The 24063-nt window shown below is 34.3% G+C and overlaps 1 protein-coding gene across 2 annotated transcripts in view; it reads right to left on the bottom strand.

The window, feature by feature from the left end:
- The window catches only part of NKAIN2 (sodium/potassium transporting ATPase interacting 2), a gene marked incomplete at both ends in the record, with an annotated part of 980185 nt that overhangs the window by 434734 nt on the left and 521388 nt on the right, over nucleotides 1-24063 (bottom strand). For both annotated transcript variants that reach the window (XM_081251326.1, XM_081251327.1), the window contains one exon: nucleotides 15519-15599. In XM_081251326.1, the coding sequence (XP_081107452.1) occupies nucleotides 15519-15599 (81 nt within the window). The remainder of the gene's footprint in view (nucleotides 1-15518; nucleotides 15600-24063) is intronic.

The raw sequence follows: 24063 nt of genomic DNA, 5'->3' as shown, positions 1-24063 counted from the left end.
GCCATTTTTTCTTTTTTTTTAGATTCCATACATATGTGCTAGCATATGATATTTCTTTTTCTCGTTCTGACTTACTTCACTCTGTATGACAGACTCTAGGTCCATCCATCTCACTACAAAAAACTCAATTTCATTTCTTTTTATGGCTGAGTAATATTCCATTGTATATATGTGCCACATCTTCTTTATCCATTCATCTGTTGACGGACACTTAGGTTGCTTCCATGTCCTCGCTATTATTTTAAGATACAGAAATTAAAAACTGAATAAAAATTAGAATAATGATAAAGAATAATATTTGTCAGTGATTTAGATGTGTGTAGTTTTGACACATAAATTGAGGTTATACTCTGAAGATAGAGAAAAAATTAATGTAAAGTCACTACATATAAGGATTTTTAAAAATTCATATTAGCATATTTTTTTTAACATTTTCCAAAATGTATAAGTGTGTTTCCCTCATTTCAGCTTGAAGTAAACTTGAGGTTCCTCGCTTTTAAGGCAGTTTAGCAATTTAGAGAAGCAAACAAACCATTAAAAATCCTGAGGACAGCACTTCTAGTGAGTTTGAAAGACTGGCTTTCCTCTCTCTGGGAAGCACACCTCTCCAGTAAGTGGACAGCTGCAGGAAAAATAATCACAGATCCAACAGACCCTGGAGATCTGAGGGGTGAGAGATGTCACAGACAGACTGCTTGCATATGCTACTCCAAGTCTTGTCTTTTCATGTTGTTTTTGCTTCTAACACATTCTGAGAGAATATAACTTGAAAGTTGGTCGAAATATGGTCAAACAATGATTTAGATTACAAAGTACTGTGAGAATATGAAATTCTGAAACCAAATTTCTTTCATTAATGATACCTTGTATAATCATTTACATCACTTTGTCAGTACAAATAAATTCCAGTTTTTCCTTTTTTCTGAATATGAATTATTTTCTTCCCCTCCTTTTTCAATATGTCTTCAGATTTAATAATTCCATAATTATCAGGGAAAATACTAGGGTTTGTGTTCCATTTGTATTTTAGCTTGACTATTTGATAACATTTTCCAAATGGATCATGTCACTTGTGCCCCTGTAGAGAAATTTGATCTTATGCAATACTCAAGAGGATGGAATCATTTAGAAAATAAAATGCTATAACCAGGAAAGTGATCTAAACCTGGAAAATGTTATAACCCTGATAAATCACATTTATGATGTGTTTTTTTCCTTTCTCACTTTTCTAAAAGAAACCCATAAAACTGCTACAACTTGAATTCTTAATAAACAATGGAATTAGTCACAGACTGAGGACCCATCTTTCCAGAATTAGAAGACTTCAGTGAAATACTCTTTTCTTATTATTTCATAAGCAATTAATACTTTATGGTTTTAACATTGTTCATTCACATTCGTTGTGTCTATTAGATAAAATTCAGCTATCTTTTTCTTGAAAACTGTGCTTCTGGCTTTACATTTTCTGAAGAATAACTTAAGAGAAAAAAATACCCAGCAGTACTAATTACTTGGTTATTTGGCAATATTAAACTCAGCTTTTTTTTTTTCCATTGAGAAGAAGGAAACAGGAAGCAAAGAACAAGAATTGGACTCATTATGCCTCACACTATGACGCCACAGTTAACGTACTATATAAATGTGTTAAAAGGTGAGTAGTAGGGTGTCTGGATATACAAAATGCTTAATGGATTAATTTTAGTGCTCATAAAATCGGAGTGCAAAAGCTTGAATCCATCCATTTTGCAGGCTGCCTGATGAATCTGGTGTACCAGGCACACCCCGAGGAGGGCCTCAGCCCCTCGGAGTGTCTGACTAGCTACAGCTCTCTTCAGGAGCAATTGCAGAGTGTGCCAAATTGTGTGATATTGGTTCCCCTCTTGGGACTAATTGAGAGCACCAAACTCATTCTCACTTGTGATTCAAATAAAAGATTTGAGGACCTGTCACTATTGATTTTTCTGGCAGAGTGGAAAAGGGACAGAGTGTCCCTATGGTATCAATGCAGCTACTTCACTAGAAAATGCCTAGTTTTTATAAAATGCCTATGAAAAAGATGACATTTTTTGAAATACCTCCTAATTACTTCAGTTTTATATATTACACTACTATGAGTGTGAAAACCCTAGAGTCCTACAATTACCATTAGACTCATTCCTCTAGCAGGTTACATGTGCTAATGAAGGGAAGAAAAAAGTAATTATAACTCTATAAATGGCTGTTTATTAGTGAGTCATCCTCCTCTTTTTACCCTTCTAAGCTGCTTTTCTGGATGCATCAGGCTGTGTACACATTTTGCTTTTTTTAAATGTCAAAAACAAATCTTTAAAGAGGAGGAGGGGAAGTAGCACTTAGAGTGCTATGTTGGTATGAAAAGCAACTTCAAAATTTCTTCATGCCGTTCTCTATCAGGAAAGAGATTTAAATAGTCTAGTTTTCTTTGTATTGCTTTACATTTAATAACAGTATTTACTAAACATTGCGCCCTGGTTACCTATAGTGAACTGAACTACTACTTCAACTGCATTTTCCATGTAAATTTTAACTATAGGACAGAATAGAGGAGGTTTGTTACCATATGAAAAGCATGTAATATAGTCACTTATTTGCTCTCTCTGGCCAAATAAACCTGGATGCTAGAAGCAGAAAAAATTGATTTATTTCACTATTTAATATCCTCCGAGTTGTATCTTTATATAATTTCCCACAGTTCATCAAAGCCTCAATTGTCTCTGAGTGAATTCACAGACAAAGAGATTGACATTCTGCCCTCCAAAGCTAATTTGGCAACTGCCAATCCCAATTTAGGTGTCAAATGAGTTCCAGCGGTCAGGTTAGGATGATGGTTCACAGTGAAGAGGGGGATTTTGATAAGGTTCTCACAGACTGAGAACACATGAGGGTGTACCATGCTGAATTGGACATAATTCTCAAGTAAATTTTGCCAATATTTCAGGATCTAAGAGCCCACTTAATATGAGATCACTATAATCTAGATAAATTATTTCAAGGTTTTAAAAAATATATAGTGGTTTTCATTGTTTTTATAAAAAATTCAAATATTTCTAAATTTAAAGCCTTGGAACTCTTACTGGAAACATATTCTTTCATTTTTTACATGGCTCTGTGAATAATAAACCTATAAAAAGTATAGCTGCTTTAATTTGGCATAGAACAAAAATTGCTGTTCTAGAATGATTTCTGACTAGGCTTTGAAGACAAACAGTATGGCACTGGCTTAGACCGTGTTTGTATCTTCTTTCTTTTATTTCCAGCAGGATACTCTCTTGAAATATTAATCTCTGTGCTTTTATTTTTCACACTTAACTTTTGCAGACTTTACCTAGTGAGTCAGGGACATCCTTCTTGCTTCAAAGAGAATTACCATTGTTTTAATAGGAATGCAAAAAGAAAAAAGTAGTTAGTGCTTAATTTTTTTTGACTTCCATATCAGAAATAATAGCTTTGAAACCAAAGCTTTTGATTAATGAGAAAATAAAAGGTTAACTGAACAAAAGACTGGGTAAGGAAAACTGCACATAGTGTATTTCTTAATAACAAATTAGAAAGAGAGCAGATAAGACTGTATAAGCCCAAACCTAGAGAAAATAGAGTCAGAGATGCTGCAGTCATAGAAGGGTGTGTGTCTTTGAATGAGTAGCAGATTTTCCTCCATGTGGAGAGCACCTAAGTCAGCATTCTGAGGATGTCACAATGAACTTTGCCAGCAGAATGGAGACCCAGGGGAGTCAATACCTGGAGACCATTCTGCTCTTCTAGGGAGCTCAAGCTGACTATTTTCATTGATCTGTGGGAAGACCTTCTACCAATATTTTACATGCATGATGCCTGTGAATCATCCAGCAGAAATGATGTTTGCTCATGCCCCAAGACTTTTCTTATGCTCATGGAGATTCCACTATGTGGAAGGTCCTCGTTTCAATACCCAAGACACTTTTAAGCCCCACAAAATAAAACATGGGATTCTTGACACCCACAGGGGCATCTGAAGGGGGAAATCAGCAAAAGGGAAAGACATCAAAGTAAGAAAGTACAAATTAGAGCAGCTAATTTACTAGAACCATCTAGTTCTTGCAGAGAAAGAGAAAACAACTCAAATATTAGAGAAAACAGCAAAATTGTGAAATAGTTTCCATTGTTTTAACCACAAGAGTAAAGAAGGCAGAAATCCAAGTGGGAATTCTCAGATATCTTTGTGGCTCTCCATGACAGCTTCATGGAGCATATAAGACTTTTGTTACCCTAGGAATAAGGATCCTCGGCTTCTGGAAATTCAATTCTAATTTTTAAAATGCATGCAAATAAAGTAAAATCAGAGGCATGGCCATTCATGGGCTAGTCAACTCCACCATGGACAAAGGTATGGGAAGGTTTCTGGAAAGAATTTTGTCAGACAAATGAAGAATATATATGATTTGAGTATTAAAAGATGAATTTAAGCATAAATTCTCCCCAGAGCTCTAGGTCCTCTCTTTTAGCATGTGTAGGAATTTTCAATTGCCCGATATGCATATAAATAAATGGTATAAGATAATGCTATCTTTCTAGCAAGATATTTTCCCTTTCCCTAAACTAGACAGATAAAGTGGTAGCTGATGAGCTTATTTCAATTGAGGACTGTGCTGAACTGAGCCTGGATTTTAGTCCCCATAATGTTTAGTGTGCCTCTCTTTTGACCCTGGCTTGTTCTCCATGTTTCTCAACTATAACTTGAGGTTATTCTGCAGAGCCCCTCTCCTATCTTCAGTCTCCATTTTGGAAGACTGCCAAACAACTTAGCTATGTTTTTTGGTCTGTCCATTTATTCCTTTAGCCTTATAAAGAATTCATCAAATACTCTAAGAAGAAATTTGTCCATCTGCCTGAGGCCCTCTCCCTTAAAACTACGCTGATTTATACAAAGCCCAGAAATAGCCTTCTATGGGTTTAAAACCTGGATTCGTAGCCTCCTTCCCTAACCAGAATTAGCAAATGCCCCCAGAGTACAGCATCTTCTAAAGGTCAACTCATCTCTTTGAAGCATTTACATTTCCAAAGTATCACTAACTACTTCAGCACATCTCTACAATTTTTCATTTGTTATAGTCCAAGGTTTACAATACACACACAAACTATAAATAATAAAAAATATGCATTTCTTGCTTCATCTCATGGTCAATCTATAAAGATTTCTGTAGCCTCCCCCAATACAAAACAATTCTTTTCCTCTTTTATTCATATTTTGCAATAAACTTGGCCTTTTTTTCCCTTTTCTGAGTAAAAAGTGAATTAAGGAAGTTGGATTCTTTGCAGATGATAAATCCTTTTGGACATGTTGCATTTAAGGTGACAATGGAATTGACATGACACAAGCATAAAGTTGGAGATGTGGGACTTTAACTTAGCAACAAGGTCAGGACTGAAGATATAGATATAGATCTGGCAGACATGTGTAGAGATGATAGCTTAAATTATGACAGTGAACTGCACTTTCAAGTGAAAGAATGTAAACAGAGAAGTAGAAAGGTCCAAAGATCCGACTCCTCACTTTAGGGGCCTTAAAACAAAGTGGAACAAGTAAGCAAACAAAACTGAAGAAGAAAATAAGCAATTTAATTCAATGCACTATTAAAGGAAACAAGAGAACAGAGGCAGTTACAGTTTGACCAAATTACAAAAGATTGGTTCATTTCTATTTTGGAGGAAAATTACATTATATTTAATTCTTAATAACATGTAGGACATTTATCCTACATCCAAAAGCAAAATCTATTTTGAAGGTTTGAGAAATAATTTTTTTCTAATACATTTAATGACAGTTGAAGTTTTCTTAGACTATATGCATTTTACAAAAAGAAAACAAAAAAATATGAATCCAATCAATTGTCCTCTTGATTATTTGTTAAAGTTAGTCAAATCTATTATCACAAGTATTCTTTGTTTATTAATAATTGTACAGATTTCTTTACTTTTTGAAGAGCACCATTAATTCAAGTTAAAAATGATTATAAGAGATGTCTCTCCATACCACCTTTTTTCATATGAAATCATAAAAGAAAATTTTGATACAAACTGATTTTACTGAGCTGAAAATATCTAAATATCAGATACCTTTTTAAATGAATAATTCATTTTTTAAGTAAAAGGAATAAAACTGGGATTGTTGTAATAGTACATTTTTTAACACAGCACTTGCAAATGGTTTCAAGGATTTCTGCCCATTGCCTACATTGTATGACAGGCTTTATCCTCTTCCTGTCTCTTTTGTTTACAAGAGAACAATTTTATTTCTCAAAGCTTAAATAAGTCACATTTTTAAAAAACATATTTACTGGAGTATAATAGCTTTACAATGGTGTATTAGTTTCTGCTTTATAACAAAGTGAATCAGCTATACATATACATATAGCCCCATATCTCCTCCCTCTTGCATCTCCCTCCCATCCTCCTTATTCACCCCTCTAGGTGGTCACAAAGCACCGAGCTGATATCCCTGTGCTATGTGGCTACTTCCCATTAGCTATCTATTTTACATTTGGTGGTGTATATATGTCCATGCCACTCTCTCATTTCATCCCAGCTTACCCTTCCCCCTCCATGTGTCCTCAAGGCCATTATCTACGTCTGCATCTTTATTCCTGTCCCTAGGTTTTTCAGGACCTTTTTTTTTTTTTAAGATTTCATATATATGTGTTAGCAATGGTATTTGTTTTTCTCTTTCTGACTTACTTCACTCTGTATGACAGACTCTAGGTCCATCCACCTCACTACAAATAACTCAATTTCGTTTCTTTTTATGGCTAAGTAATATTCCATTGTATATATGTGCCATATCTTCTTTATCCATTCATCTGTCGATGGACACTTAGGTTGCTTCCATGTCCTGGCTATTGTAAATAGACCTGCAATGATAATTGTGGTACATGACTCTTTTTTTTTTTTTTTTTTTTTTTTTGCGATACACAGGTCTCTCACTGTTGTGGCCTCTCCCATTGTGGAGCACAGGCTCCGGACGTGCAGGCACAGCGGCCATGGCTCACAGGCCCAGCCGCTCCACAGCACGTGGGATCTTCCCGGACTGGGGCACAAACCCGTGTCCCCTGCATCGGCAGGCGGACTCTCAACCACTGCACCACCAGGGAAGCCCCACGTGACTCTTTTTGAATTATGGTTTTCTCAGGGTATATGTACAGTAGTGGGACTACTGGGTCATATGGTAGTTCTATTTTTAGTTTTTTAAGGAACCTCCATAGTGGCTGTGTCAGTTTATATTCCCAGCATCTGTGCAAGAGGGTTCCCTTTTCTCCACAGCCTCTCCAGCATTTATTGTTTCTAGATTTCTTGATGATGGCCATTCTTACTGGTGTGAGGTGATACCTCATTGTAGTTTTTATTTGCATTTCTCTAATGATTAGTGATGTTGAGCATCCTTTCATGTGTTTGTTGGCAACCTGTATATCTTCTTTAGAGAAACGTCTGTTTAGGTCTTCTGCCTATTTTTGGATTGGGTTGTTTTTTTGGATATTGAGCTGCATGAGCTTCTTGTATATTTTGGAGATTAATCCTTTGTCAGTTGCTTTGTTTGCAAATATTTTCTCCCATTCTGAGGGTCATCTTTTCATCTTGTTTATGGTTTCCTTTGCTATGTAAAAGCTTTTAAGTATCATTAGGTCCCATTTATTTTTGTTTTATTTCCATTTCTCTAGGAGGTGGGTGAAAAAGGATCTTGCTGTGATTTATGTCATGGAGTGTTCTGCCTATGTTTTCCTCTAAGAGTTGTATAGTATCTGGCCTTACATTTAGGTCTTTAATCCATTGTGAGTTTATTTTTGTGTATGGTGTTAGGGAGTGTTCTAATTTCATTCTTTTATATGTAGCTGTCCAGTTTTCCCAGCACCACTTATTGAAGAGGTTGTCTTTTCTCCATTGTATATTCTGGCCTCCTTTATCAAAGACAAGGTGACCACATGTGCATGGGTAAACCTCTGGGCTTTCTATCCTGTTCCATTGATTTATATTTCTATTTTTGTGCCAGTACCATACTGTCTTGATTACTGTAGCTTTGTAGCATAGTCTGAAGTCAGGGAGCCTAATTCCTCCAGCTCCACTTTTCTTTCTCAAGAGTGCTTTGGTTATTCAGGGTCTTTTGTATTTCCACACAAATTGTGAAATTTTTTGTTCTAGCTCTATAAAAAATGTTCCTCACTCTGCTATATTTTGGAAGAGTTTGAGAAGGATAGATGTTAGCTCTTCTCTAAATGTTTGATAGAATTCATCTGTGAAGCCATCTGGTCCTGAGCTTTTGTTTTTTCTAAGATTTTTAATCAGTCTCAACTTCAGTGTTTGTGATTGGTCTGCTTATATTCTCTATTTCTTCCTGGTTCAGTCTCAGAAGTTTTTGCTTTTCTAAGAAGTTTTCCATTTCTTCCAAGTTGTCCATTTTATTGGTATATAGTTACTTGTAGGAATCTCTCATGATCCTTTGTATTTCTGTGGTGTCAGTTGTTACTTCTCCTTTTTCATTTCTAATTCTATTGATTTGAGTCTTCTCCCTTTTTTTCTTGATGAGTCTGGCTAATGGTTTATCAATTTTTTTTTATCTTCCCAAAGAACCAGCTTTTACTTTTATTGAACTTTGCTATTGTTTCCTTCATTTCTTTTTCATTTATTTCTTATCTTATCTTTCTGATTTCTTTCCTTCTGCTAACTTTGGGATTTTTTTGTTCTTCTTTCTCTAACTGCTTTAAGTGTAAGATTAGGTAGTTTACTTGAGATGTTTCTTGTTTCCTGAGGTAGGATTGTATTGTTATAAACTTCCCTCTTAGAACTGCTTTTGCTGCATCCCATAGGTTTGGGGTCATCATGTTTTCCTTGTTATTTGTTTCTAGGTATTTTTTGATTTCCTCAGTGACCTCTTGGTTATTTAGTAGTGTACTGTTTAGCCTCCATGTATTTGTATTTTTTTTTACAGATTTTTTCCTGTTATTGATATCTAGTCTCACAGCATTGTGGTCGGAAAAGACACTTGATATGATTTCAATTTTCTTAAATTTACCAAGGCTTGATTTGTGAACCAAGACATGATCTATCCTGGAGAATATTCCATGAGCACTTGAGAAGAAAGTGTATTCTGTCATTTTTGGATGGAATGTCCTATAAATATCAATTAAGTCCATCTTGTTTAATGTATCATTTAAAGCTTGTGTTTCCTTACTTATTTTCATTTTGGATGATCTGTCCATTGGTGAAGTGGGGTATTAAAATCCCCTACTATGATTGTGTTACTGTTGACTTCCCCTTTTATGGCTGTTAGTATTTGCCTTATGTATTGAGGTGCTCCTATGTTGGGTACATATATATTTACAATTATTATATCTTCTTCTTGGATTGATCCTTTGATCATTATGTAGTGTCCTTCTTTGTCTCTTCTAGTAGTCTTTATTTTAAAGTCTCTTTTGTCTGATATGAGAATTGCTACTCTAGCTTTCTTTTGATTTCCATTTGCATGGAATATCTTTTTCCATCCTCTCACTTTCTGTCTGTATGTGTCCCTAGGTCTGAGTGGGTCTCTTGTAGACAACATATATACGGGTTTTGTTTTTGTATCCACACAGCCAGTCTATGTCTTTTGGTGGGAGCATTTAATCCATTTACATTTAAGGTAATTGTCGATATGTATGTTCCTATGACCATTTTCTTAATTGTTTTGTTATTGTAGGTCTTTTCCTTTTCTTATATTTCCTGCCTAGAGAAGTTCCTTTAGCATTTGTTGTAAAGCTGGTTTGATGGTGCTGAATTCTTTTAACTTTTGCTTGTCTGTAAAGATTTTAATTTCTCCATTGAATCTGAATGAGATCCTTGCTGGGTAGACTAATCTTGGTTGTAGGTTCTCCCTTTCGTCACTTTAAATATGTCTTGCCATTCCCTTCTGGCTTGCAGAGTTTCTGTTGAAAGATCACCTGTTAATCTTATGGGGATTCCATTGTATGTTATTTGTTGTTTTTCCCTTGCTGCTTTTAATATTTTTTCTCTGTATTTAATTTTTTTTTTTAAACAGCAGCTATTTTTTTAAATTAATTAATTAATTTATTTATTTATTTTTGCTGTGTTGGGTCTTCGTTTCTGTGCTAGGGCTTTCTCTAGTTGTGGCAAGCGGGGGCCACTCTTCATCGCAGTGCGCGGGCCTCTTACTATCGCGGCCTCTCTTGTTGTGGAGCACAGGCTCCAGATGCGCAGGCTCAGTCGTTGTGGCTCACGGGCCTAGTTGCTCCGCGGCATGTGGGATCCTCCCAGCCCAGGGCTCGAACCCGTGTCCCCTGCATTAGCAGGCAGATTCTCAACCACTGCGCCACCAGGGAAGCCCCTGTATTTAATTTTTGATAGTTTGATTAATATGTGTCTTGGTGTGTTTCTCCTTGGATTTATCCTGTATGGGGCTCTGTGCTTCCTGGACCTGACTGATTATTTCCTTTCCCATATTAGGGAAGTTTTCCACTATAATCTCTTCAAATATTTTCTCAGTCCCTTTCTTTTTCTCTTCTTCTTCTGGGACCCCTAAAATTTGAATGTTGGAACATTTAATGCTGTCCCAGATGTCTCTGAGACTGTCCTCAATTCTTTTCATTCTTTTTTCTTTCTTCTGCTCTGCAGTATTTATTTCCAAAATTTTATCTTCCAGGTCACTTTTTGGTTCTTCTGCCTCAGTTATTCTGCTATTGATTCCTTCTAGAGAATTTTAAATTTCATTTATTGTGTTGTTCATCATTGTTTGCTGTTTAGTGCTTCTATATCCTTGTTAAACATTTCTTATATATTCTCCATTCTACTTACAAGATTTTGCATCATCTTTACTATCATTACTCTGAATCCTTTTTCAGGTAGACTGCCTATTTCCTCTTCATAAATAAGCCACATTCTTACATAGCTTTCTTACATACCACCTTTCTTTTTTTTTTTTTTTTTTTGCGCTACGTGGGCCTCTCACTGCTGTGACCTCTCCTGTTGCAGAGCACAGACTCCGGATGTGCAGGCTCAGCGGCCATGGCTCACGGGCCCAGCTGCTCCGCAGCATGTGGGATCTTCCCAGACCAGAGCACAAACCCGTGTCCCCTGCATCAGCAGGCGGACTCTCAACCACTGCGCCACCAGGGAAGCCCACATACCACCTTTTTAAATGAAAATGTACATCTAGATCTCAGAAGCAACTATCAAAATTATTAAAATGTGACAGCTTTCTAGACGTTCCTATTAAAAACATTCATTAGGTATAATTAATTGCTCTAGGGTATGTTTAACAATATAAGTTTCTGATAATATAATGAAGCCCAAGGGTTATATACCTGCATCCTTAGTATACAAACAAATTGGGTTGATTTAAGTGTAAAATAATCCCTTGGTTACTCTTTTTTTTTTTTCCCAACGGGAGGAATCTTTTTTTTTTTTATCAGTTATACATATACATATGTTCCCATATCCCCTCCCTTTTGCGTCTCCCTCCCACCCTCCCTATCCCACCCCTCCAGGCGGTCACAAAGCACCGAGCTGATCTCCCGGTGCTATGCGGCTGCTTCCCACTAGCTATCTACCTTACGTTTGGTAGTGTATATATGTCCATGCCGCTCTTTCACTTTGTCACAGCTTACCCTTCCCCCTCCCCATATCCTCAAGTCCATTCTCTAGTAGGTCTGTGTCTTTATTCCTGTCTTACCCCTATGTTCTTCATGACATTTTTTTCTTAAATTCCATATATATGTGTCAGCATACAGTATTTGTCTTTCTCTTTCTGACTTACTTCACTCTGTATGACAGACTCTAGGTCCATCCACCTCATTACAAATAGCTCAATTTCATTTCTTTTTATGGCTGAGTAATATTCCATTGTATATATGTGCCATATCTTCTTTATCCATTCATCTGTCGATGGACACTTAGGTTGCTTCCATGTCCTGGCTATGATCTGTAAATTAATTATTTTATTTCTAAAGATAGGTGGTGCATCATTCACTAATGGTGCCCATAAATTACAAAAGTAGAAACTGAGATCTCAAAATAGTCATATAAAGAAAAGTGTTAGGATGTAATTTCAGCTAAGAGTAGTTTACAATTATAACACACCCAACAGAATACAGTTTTTTGCAGATAGCAGAAGAGCACTAATTTTTTTCCTGTGTGTAACTATTCAAAAACTATTTCATAAATTTCATTTTCCCAGGTGATGAATCTAATAGGTGAATTACCATATTATATGTGTTTTCCTTCTAACGGTGCACTTTGAAGTTAACTACAGAACAAACAGATGTCTTCTCTTTTCAAAATAACTCAATTCAGTTAATACCTGGGATTAGTTTGCATTTCTATTTGATATGTGAGCAAGAAAATCACAATTGACCAGAATAATCCAACAACACAGTAAGACTTTTTACATCAGGCATTCTCAAAAGTATTAATCCAATAGTCCAGGTCACATTTAATGCTCAAAGGCAGTTGCCTACAAAGTTAGCAAACACTTTGGGTTACAAATTAATGTTATCTCTGTTTCATCTAATGTTATCTCCATTTCATTAACAGAACATCTATTAAAATGTCCCCTCAGAAAGTAAGAATCTGTAGGATGCTTCAGGATATTTAGTTATAACACTAATATCTAAAACATTAATATAAATAGTGTGGAAATAGTTATTATGCAATGTATATGTTTATTTGTTCCTACCATATTATATGCTAATTTATATGACATTCCCAATATTTTATTAATATCATTGAGATAAAAATTTTAAAAAGAAATTTCTCTGGTTGATTAGTTTTATTTTTCCTTAAATCTCATGGGGATATTCATTAAAATATATTAATAAATATTGTAATAATAATGTTGGATTTACACAGAATTTTTGATGAAAAAATATATTATCTATACAATTATGGGTACAAAGAAAATTGAATATCAACCAGGTCAACCCTGTGTACCATATTATTGTAATTAAGCCGTTTCATTCCTGAAGGTACACACTGGCTTCATTAATGATGCTAATATCTATTTCTCTCATAAGTACATGGCAGATAGTTTAGCAGAAAAAGCAGAAAAGACACTGGAAAAGGACAACAAAAAGTTCTAAACTCTAACAGATAACTCAAGTTTGCCTTAATATTTTACTGCTTTTTATCATTTCTTGCCAATATTCATTATGAAGAAATCACTTCTTTACAAAATGTTTTATGGAAACAAACACTTCTCTCTCACATATATAAAGACCACAGAATTTCCTTCCTGATTCTGTTTCCCATATTTGTCCCTCAGCCTCAAACAAACTGACCAATTCTTATGGTCAAATTATTTTATTTTTTGGGTGAGGTGAGGGAAAAAAGTGGTTTATATTCTGTAACCTAAGTATAATCAGCAGTTTCAGGAGTCCCATTTTTGAGCTTTCATATATCTGTACATTTTTCAATCACCATTGCTTATTTCTGGCACTCTGTTACTTGAAGAATGTGAGACAGTTGCAGAAGCTAAAGAATTAAATGGCATAAATATACCTTTCTCAAACCCTTTGAGCAGGAAAGGGAGGAAAATCCCAGTACAGATAACAATATAACTTTGCCCTTTATGGTTTTCCTTTAGATTATTTGTTAAAAGGAAATTATTAAATTTTCATGTGCTCTTCAGAGTCTAGCCTTGGTTTATAAGATGAAAAGAAAAGGAAATATTATTAACTGCTTCACTGCCATGGGATAGTCATTACCTTCCTGTGTGCATTAGAAGAATTCTTAGTCATTTGGGTTGCAACTCTCTTCAACTCTAATGTTTTAGGATGTGTCCTCGTTTTGGTTTCAATGCCCATGTCCAAGGTCATGGGATCATAAGCTTTATTTTGTGTCTGCAGTCATCACATGGAGCCGTGAGAAAAATTACACATTTGTGCAGCCAGCTTGGCTCAGATTTCTCCCTCTTTTTTTTTTTTAATATCAAACAAACTCTGATCTGCTAGATCATCTTACTCAGCCAATATGCCTGAATACTTGTCCTCCAATTATTAAGGTGATTATTTAAAATTGAAAATATCATTAAAAGTCATTTTAATGAGGAATCTCTTTGAACAAAGTGGATTATACAGCGGAGATATATAAATTGGATAAGGAATTCAAGTCCTGGGAATGTGAGCTTTAAGCAGAAAATGAAGTGTCTTTCCTAGAGCCACCTGAACAATTCTTTTTCATTGGTCATGTTATGTTCAGGAAAGGACTGCCTGCTGCTGAGAGTGTGGAGTATGATGACCTGCAAGAATACAGAAATGCCATCCACCAGAGAAGACACTGCCGAGGGCCACAATAAGGACTTGTCCAAAATCTGCTCATAAAACTACAGGTTCCAGAAGCCTTGGGTCTATTTCATATGATAACGTCACCCTCTTACTTTACCTTTCATCATTTGAAATTGAAAAAAAAAGTTAAGATTATTTATACTCAATATCATAGTTAAATAATAAATAAACATACTTGAAAATGCTCAGAGTGCTTTGGGAAACTCCTGTATGCTAGATTATAAATGTGTATTACCATCATCCCCGCCCACCAAGATATATAGCCCTGCAAAAGTAGTTTCTGAGGACTTTTTAGCTCTTTTAGCCTTTGAAAGCAGGTTATCATCTCTGGGTTTTAAAAATATCAACATCTTTGCAGGGTTTTTCTGATCTAAGGGATAGAGAGGTAAAAGAACATTTTACAATCTCTATCTTGTAAAGTTAATATGAAGAAGTACAAGGCTACAACCCTCTCAAGAGTCTCAAGCAAGATTTACTGCTACTTTGAATGGATTATCTCATTTGACTTATTTGCTGTTAATTGCATTCCAACAGAAGAAGAATGTTGGTTTTAGAGATCTACAAACTGCATTATTTCAATAGTAAGGCATTTATGTTAGAAATATAATAGCAAGACACATGCAAACACACATACATACAGACACTCATACAAGGACAGCACAAAATAAAGAAACCTAAATGAAAATGTATGTATTTTAAGCCCTTCCTAGATTATTTTAGTAATAAAATTTATGTAATAAATTTATGTAATAAATCATATCCCTCTGGTAACAGTTTTATTCAACTAAAACCCACCAATTATTTGAATTATTACATTGCTATTTGGGTCCCGTCAGGAAAGTCTTTAGCAGAGTAATAAGCCAACTAAGTGATTTCAAAAATCTTCAAGATTTTATCTCTGAAAAACTTCCTACTCTGCTTCAGAAATCTCTTACAAGTCAGTGTTTTAAAAGTACACAGTATGGTCACCGTAATAATCAATATTTCATTTAGTTTTGCTTAAAATAATAAAATGACATTTTTGTGACACACTGAAATGTTTCTTTGATGGTAGAAATGCAGAGGGATAGATGAGGACTTCTTTAAATTTACCTTCATTCGAGGTGCATCTAAGTGACAAGAGCAGGGTGAGACTCTGCCTTACTTAGGAAGAGGCTTGTTAACACACAACTGATGACTCAGGCAAATCAGATGGCAAATTACCTTTGAGAGGTCCCCAGCCTCCAAATAGAAGCAGATAACAAACACATTCCACGTAACCCAGAGGACTAGCCAGACAGCATACTGTAGAAAAGCAAGAGAGAAATAACATAATTAATTTTGAATCAACTGAGTAAGATTTAAACAGAACTTGAACTTTTGAACACCAAATCTTAAGATTAGTGGAAAATACTAGATATTGTTTCTTTCTAAGGAACAGGATGAGATGTACATTTATCTCTAGTTTGATTTTTTTCCTCACTGTAATGGACTCTTATAGTATTACAGCTCAAACTTGCTTAGGGATAATTTTTCCGGTTTTTAGATAAAAGAAATAGTAGTCCACATTTCTGTTTTAAGAGGAAATGGTTGTGGTTTCTAGACATCTTAAAAAATGATGCCCCAGTAGATATACCAACTACAACTCATTTAAAAGAGAACTCTTATCTTCCTTTAGCAAGATCAACCCAATGTTTGATAACATGTAGCCTTTCCCCAAGTTACCTAGGGTCATCTTCAAATCAGTTTTCATACCTCTGTCCCATCTAATCAGCTTCTCTCTTTGGCATCTTCTTTCCATTTATCCTTTCACCTTCTTATTTTATCTTCTCATGATCTCCCACTTTAGTGACCATCTAGTTATTATCTCTAATTTTATTCTGTCTTCTATTCAGTATGCTTTATTCATCAATGGCAAAATTTTCTTACCAAGACACAGTTCTGAGCATTCAGTTAACCAAAATTTATTAAGTCCTTAGAAGGAAACATGCTAGAAAGACACTGAGGATACAAAGACCAATGATAAATTCTCCCTGAATTCAAGTCAAGTGAAAAAGGTAGATTAGAAAGAGATGATTCTTATACAAAAATCATAAAAGGGTATATAGTCTGAGCTCAAGGAAAGAAGATGGGAAACGTGTATAAACTATGATGAGAAAAGGTAGTCCTGCAACGTCTAACAGAAGAGGTGAAACACCTTCCATAAGAGGTGAACCAAACTAATTTATGGATTTTACCAAATAGCAGTGTGGGGGATTGGAAAGGCCATGGTGGAGGTTGAAGTAAACAAAGAAAGCAGCAGGTGTTAACTTAAAAAAAATGGAACAAGAGGCTACCATGTCATTTCTCTGCTAAATGTATACCAATGGCTCCCATTCTTTATATGAGTTCCAAATCTTTATTTTATAGTTCAAGGACCTCCATGATCTTGTACCATGTTATATTTTCAGACACACGTTTCAGTCCATCTTTCAAGTCATTATGGATTATGGACACATTGGATTACTTGTTGCTCCATGTACATGGAAAGCTATTTCTCACCTCTGTGCCATTTTAATAATTTTATCTTTTAATAATTTTCATTTTAATAATTTTACTTTCCCTAAATACTCCTCTTGCTATCTATCAATTTTTTTTTTATTTTTCTTCAGAATTCAATATAAATATCATCTCTTGAGTGATATCCAATTAGAAATGATGTATCCCTGCCTTGTGTTCCAATAAGATCTTGCTTACTCGAATTTCATTCCAAATGTCTTATATCGAATTATTTGCATATTTTCCCCAGTGCACAATGATAAGCTCCTTGAGAGAAAAGACTCTTTCAATTAATGATTATATCTCTAAGTTGCTAACTTAGTACTCTGTACAAAACAGGTACTCAGTAAATATTTTGTAAGTCAATCAATGAATGAGGAACAATACAGAAAAAAATCTTAACTATTTTCAGAAGCAGAACTGCTTCCACCCATCCCAGATCTGGTTTTTATGAGAATTCTATGATCTTTCATGTAGTGTGAGGACTGAGAGCCCTAAACGATGTTTATATAGCAATAAACACTGACTCAGCTGTTTTCCGGGGGATGCATTCATCTCACTGTTGAATATGTGCACTGCTCTGTAAGAACATAATAAGAGCAAAACTAAATGATCCAACACAAAAGAAGGGGTTTGAGAAGTGAAGGCTGCGTACTGGAAATAGGGTCAGGAAGCTAAGCAGGCTGGGGCGTGGAACTTAAGTTTTAGAGCAGAGATCTAATGAGATGTCTAAATTTGGTCTGTATTATAAAGTAGAAACTTGTTCACAAATATTTTTAAATATTAAAATCTAGATTTATTGGGTTGTTTTGCAGGTTTGGATATTAGTTTTAGAAATATAATGAAGTGCTGGGTCCCACTTTAAGGGTAAGTAAGTGAGAAAAGAAAATGCTTGTAAGTTCCTGTGACTTGGTTTATATGAGTGTAAGAAAGAATGAAAGCATGATTGACTGAAGTGTTTGATCATGTTCTTCGTTCCTGGTGACACACTTTCCCTACCTTATTTATAATGGAGAGCTAAGTAAGCACTATTTACTAAAAAGCAAAGTAGAAGGATAAGTGAAATATTTGGTAAGAGCGGATGAAACACACTGTATAACATATATTATATATTCCTGAAAATTTGTCATTGGTAGTTAGGTTTCCTGACGAGGCATTAAATAATGTCAATAGAAAAGCTATAACTTTTCTATTTTGACACTGAAATTATATTTTCAGATGATAAAATGCTCAAAATATTATCTGTGTCTATGTGTTACACATGGCATCATCACTATTTCGTTATATGTTGAATGTATAATAAGAATTTGGAATTTTCATCCAGATAAATTTAGATATCACTCATACTAAGTTATGCATTTATGTGTATGTGTAAATGTAAATTATACTTAGTTTGGTTAAAAAAGGAAGCTGAGAAAATTATGCTTTAGTCCCCCAAATTAATAATTTTAGGGAAAGACAGGTAAGATAATGGGTCACATGCAAATAAATTGCATATAAATATTAAGAACTTGGGACCTAAAGTTTGCATCACTTAGGAGCTCTGTGGCTACATGCAAGTCTCACTACTCTTTAGTTTCCTCAAATGTAAAATAGTCTTTTATTACGATGATTATGTTATATCATCCCCTCTCCTTGTTTCAGTAATACGGCAGTAATCCCTAGATTTTAATCTCCTTAGAATACTAAAAAAATATATATTTTTTACATTAATTTTTGCAAAATATTTTTCCACCTAGTTGAACTTGCAATCTAGACTTTATTCCTTAATGAAACATGTTCTTCCCTAGAATAAGTTTCTTTATTGATACATGAATGCCAATATTGATAGATGGATGGCATTTTATAAAGCAAACCGTTTTTCATTTGGTTTCATTAAAACAACAATTTATTATTTATGGTTGACCATACTATATAATTATAAAGCATTTTCTATATCATACCTTATGAGTTGCTGTTTCATGTTATTTTTAGTAATGATTTTGTTCTTTTTTATCCCATTTCTCCTAGAGTAATCCAAAAGGATATGTCCAGAGGGAACATAATAAATGTTCCTTTTATATCTTTGCATTTATTTGCATTATTTTCATTTTATTGCATATTTAATTACAAACCAGTTAGCCTACAATGCACTCTACTTCATTAAAGTTTACAAAAGAGAATTATCACCTTTAGTGGTGTGACACCTTTAATAAACACATATGCAAATATATATAACTGGTTTAAATTATATTAGTGACTTTCTCTTTAAAACTACCACAGTTTAGAGAACTATTATTCAATAATATCATAATTATTCGAACAGGGGTCCCCAACCCCTGGGCCACGGACTGGGGCCACCCAGCAGGAGGTGAACTGTGGGCAAGTGAGTGAAACTTCATCTGCCGCTCCCCATTGCTCGCCTTACCACCTGAAGCATCTCTCCCACCCCCCAGACCCCTGGTCCATGGAGAAATTGTCTTCCACGAAACCAGTTCCTGGTGTCAAAAAGGTTGGGGGCCGATGTTTAGAAGACGAAAGAGCCTAGTACAATTCAAGTACCAGCCACATTTTATAAGTGCTTAATTAGAAAAAGAGTTGGGGCAGTGAATCAGTTCATATTTATTAAGCACCAGCTGGATGCAAGTGACTATAACAGATGCTGTAGAGAAACATTACAAGATGTAACTGAGTTGCTTACTCCCCTAAAATGATTTATGTTTACCACTGATATGCAGTTGGTGTAATCCATAAGAACATTTTCAGGTATCATTATTTTTTACTAGAAAGCAACACTCATATCAGTTTACCAATATCACTGATATTTGCTGCTAGTATGAAAGTAATAATGTAATCAGTTCTAATGAACTATGATAGAAGCATTCCTAAGAAGCACTGTATTAGCAAATCTGTCTTTAAAACAACTCCTTTAAGCAACATTTTAGAATTATTAACAATCTAGTGTTTTAATACTGACAGTGAGAATATTTTAACAGATATACATGTATACCCATAAAACAAATATCCCTGGTCAAAATGATTGGACTATAGTCACCTTTTGCTCAAAGTTAATTATATTTTATCTTTATTTTCTCATTTTCAACATCAGCATCATTTAATCTGCTTAGGCATTCTCATCACTTTCTCATCCACTGTTATAATAAAAAAGAACAAAAGTGGCCCAAATAAAGCAGCTTATTTTCTAATTCTTGATCACCTTATGACTAGTGACAGTCTGCTTTATGATGTAAATCCTGTCTCCTAATTCATAAATCCTGTTACATCTACTTCATGCTATATAAACTTTCACTTAAAAGAAATAGCTAAATAAAATACACTACTATTACAATTATTAGCTTGATAATTAGCCAGAATCTGATAAAAATCCAATTCTAATCATAGATCACACTGCAGATCATTTAGACAGGCAGGTTTCTATCTTCCTATTTTACCAGTGCTGCTATTATATGTTCAAGTTTCCTTGTGATTCTATGTTTATGCACACGTTTTAATGGCAACCATTTTATAATAAGATTATATTTTCCCTCAATTACAGAAATTTCTTATTGTAGAAAATCTTTAAAATTTTGAACATAATAGACAGGAAATTGAGAAAATACCATACTTAGATATAATCACTGGCATCATTTTATTGTATATGTTCCCATATACACTTTTTTTCTATGAATATGTTTCAGTCATATATGTTTAAATAGGAATCCTGCTCTATATTCTGTTACCTGATTTTTTTGCACTTGATTAAAATGTCTCATTGAATATTTGGTAACATATGTTACAATGCAAAGATGCAGTGCAGTGAGTTACTCAACTAATTCTCTACTATTTAATTTTGCGCTTTTCCTATTGTTCTATTTTGATCAATTACTATAAATTTCGATTTTGCTTTAAAATTTTTAGTTTAGTTTGACATATTAAATCATATCTGAAAATATTTTGCTTAAATGGACTATTTCTAAGACAGACTATAAATGTTGGAATATCCAACAGGCATTATTTTAATGAACATATAAACATGGCTATTAAATTTTATGCAACTCCAAATAAAAACTGAATCCCCAAAGGCATTCTATTCTTCTTGAAGCAAAAAGTGGAAAATAATTCCCTTAGATTGAAAAAAAAAGATACTCATTCAGCATGAAGACAACTGTATAGAACTAATTTCTTTCCTTTTAACTCATGCAACATATTTCAGAGAAAGATATTTACGGCCCCACAGCCCTAAGGCTAGAAGGATTCCATTGAAAGAACTTTTGGTACTAGATAATAATTAATCAAGTTATATAGGAACATCCTAATTGACATATGCAAATAAGAGATTTAAAAGGCTAATAAAACATAAGAACTAGTGAGAAAATACCAATCTACACTTTTAAAAGCTGAAATCTGTACAGATTAAGAATCAGATAGTAGGGACTTCCCTGGTGGTCCAGTGGTTATGACTTCCCCTTCCAATGCAGGGGGTGCAGGTTCGATCCCTGGGTGGGGAGTTAAGACCCCACATGTCTCAGGGCCAAAAAACCAAAACATAAAACAGAAGCAATACTGTAACAAATTCAATAAGGACTTTAAAAATGGTCCACATCAAAAAAAAAATCTTAAAAAAACCCCAATCAGATAGTAATTTATTCATGTATATTTGTTTGTATAGCAGGGTTTTAAGATGTAGATGTGTAATACATAGATCTGAAAGTGATATGTGAGAGAAAAAAATCTTCAATCTATTAAAAAGGCAATTTGTGTTTATTGTCACAGTCATCACACCTTGTGTCTAGAAGTGACATCAAAAAAGATTATTCATTTTTTCCAGTTAGCAAACAATTTAAAAGTGATATTTATTGATATTCCTGGTTTTTGAAATCATGGTTTAAAATTCTAATAAGAATGGTTCTTCCTGTGCTGAAGTTTCTTGGACTAGCCCAGTAACACTAAAGAAAATGAAATTGCCTCTGGTTCTGGTTATGTAGGAATATGAAAATCATGGTCAAGATGACAATAGAATGCATTTAAAAAAAAAACTATTACCATGTGAATTCAAAAATTTTTGTAAATCTAATACTGTTTTTTTTTACTCCATTACTTTGATGTCCCAAACTTCCCATAGACCTGAAATTTGTGAATATTACTTGTTACTTTATATAGCTAAATAAATAAATTAATTAATTTTAAAAAGTCTTTGTAGATGCGATTGATAAAGATTTTGAGATGGGGAGATTATCCCGGATTCTCTGGGTGTACTCTTGTAAGTGGGAGGCAGATGGATATTTTACACACGTAAATAGACAATATGAACAGAGCAGACATATTTAAAGGTTATATTAATGTGGTCACAAGCCAAGGAATCCTGTAGCTACCAGACTCTGAAAGAGGCAAGAATCAGATTTTCCCCAGAGCCTCTGGAGGTAGTATGAGCCTTGAGTTGGGCTCAGTGATACTGATTTCAGATTTCTGAACTCCAGAACTGTGAGAGAATGAATTTCTGTTGATTTAAGTCACCAAGTTTGTGAAAATTTGTTACAGCAGCCTTAGGAAACTAATACACCCACCCAAATCTTCTCTTCTGTTTTCCATTGACCTGTCTTTGAAATGTAACCCTGAAGAGTATAATACCTAAGTACTTGTGGAGAAATGTAATTATCTTCAAAATTAAGATCCACTTTTTTGGGGCAATTATATCACTGCTTCAGAATCAGTCCACTGCTAACCTCTGAATGGAATGCAAACATAAATACCTTGTTCTACTTATATGCCTTATGTAAGTGCTGTGAAAGTCTTTGCTGGAAAATAAAAATATTCCTGTTTTATGAATTCCTGTTCTTAGGTTATTTCCAGCATTCTAACAATATAAAGTTGTTTTATTGTTTTCAGAAGTTATTGCATAAAGTTCTAGGATGCAGAAATCAATCCATTTAGAGTCCTGAATATTTCCAGACTTGTAAAAAAAAATTTGTCAAAATGAGTTAAATACCTAGCAAAAGATACGATTCAAGAAACTCTTTATTCAAAAGCAAGGAAGAGGAAAAGAAGGTGATAGTTATTATCAATATAATGGACTAATAATATTTAGTTGGAAAAATGAATTATATGAATCATTAAAATATTAAAAATTATAATAAATAAATAGCAGTCCTAAATTTATCAGCCATTGCGATTACCTTGAAAATTTAGAAAGGTCTTAAACTACCAATTGTTTATTATATGTCAATCCAAATATTCTTCAGTATCACTTTTTAGCAGTTTAGCAATTTTTAGCATTAAACCCTGAGTGAATACTGCCATATCTGACCTCATAGATTGAGTTGAAAGCATTATCTTTAACTATATTTATATATTTTATGACTATTATGACCACTTTGAATACATGTGTGGTTCCAGTTGATTAATGTATCCTAGGATACCTAAAAACGTTGAGTCTCCTCTCTGTATAACAAATACTTAATTTAAAAAGATGCATTATCCATATATTGATTTATAACCTTTCAAATGTGCTTTATAAAAGAACTCATGGCACACATAGACAAAGGTACTATTTGTAAGGCTCAATAACATAAACAAAGGAGTTGGTTTGCAACTGAACGTGACTGACTCAGGGGCTCTGGCCACTCCAGGCTCCTGAAGAGTTCAACATGCCAGCACATCTGTAAACTATTAGTTGTGACACTAGTGGGAAGTTCTGCTCAGAAAAGTCGTACATAGTACACAATTTCTTTTCAAAAAGATAGTCTTGCTAATGCATCAAAAATAAAGTCTGCCTGTTCAACCCGCTCAATAGGGTAGCTAGTTCCCCACATGTCTTTATATTCTTTACAGTCATCTAGAGGGTACTTCTGAATATCACACAGATTATCCAATTAACTGTGTAGCAGTTGTAGCAAATAGAGACAAATCAATGAGGCACTGTTCAACTCAGTAGCCACATGTAAACATAAATATATATTTAGAATAACTAGGTGCTTGGCTACTTTTTAGATTGCAATATTCACGTGGAGAATGTAGTTCCAAATTTATAGATGCTAATACATATGTACATGTTAATAATGAAAAAACTACATAATATTTTTCTCATCTTAGAAGCCCTTTGTTTTTTCAATTTGCCAAATACCTTTTCATTTACTATCTCAAAAGCAAGACTGAAATTACTAGCTTCAGGATCACTTTGGTAAGATGGATAAAATGAAAACAAAACAAAACAAAAAAGAGATTTAGTTAGGAATGCTTTTGGTTGTAAGTAATA

The sequence above is a fragment of the Mesoplodon bidens genome (genome assembly GCF_964165515.1).
Source record: "Mesoplodon bidens genome assembly, chromosome: 12".
NCBI classification, from domain to species: Eukaryota; Metazoa; Chordata; class Mammalia; order Artiodactyla; family Ziphiidae; genus Mesoplodon; species Mesoplodon bidens.
The sequence above is the reverse complement of the archived record's forward strand: the minus strand, read 5'-3'. Positions and strand labels throughout refer to the sequence as shown.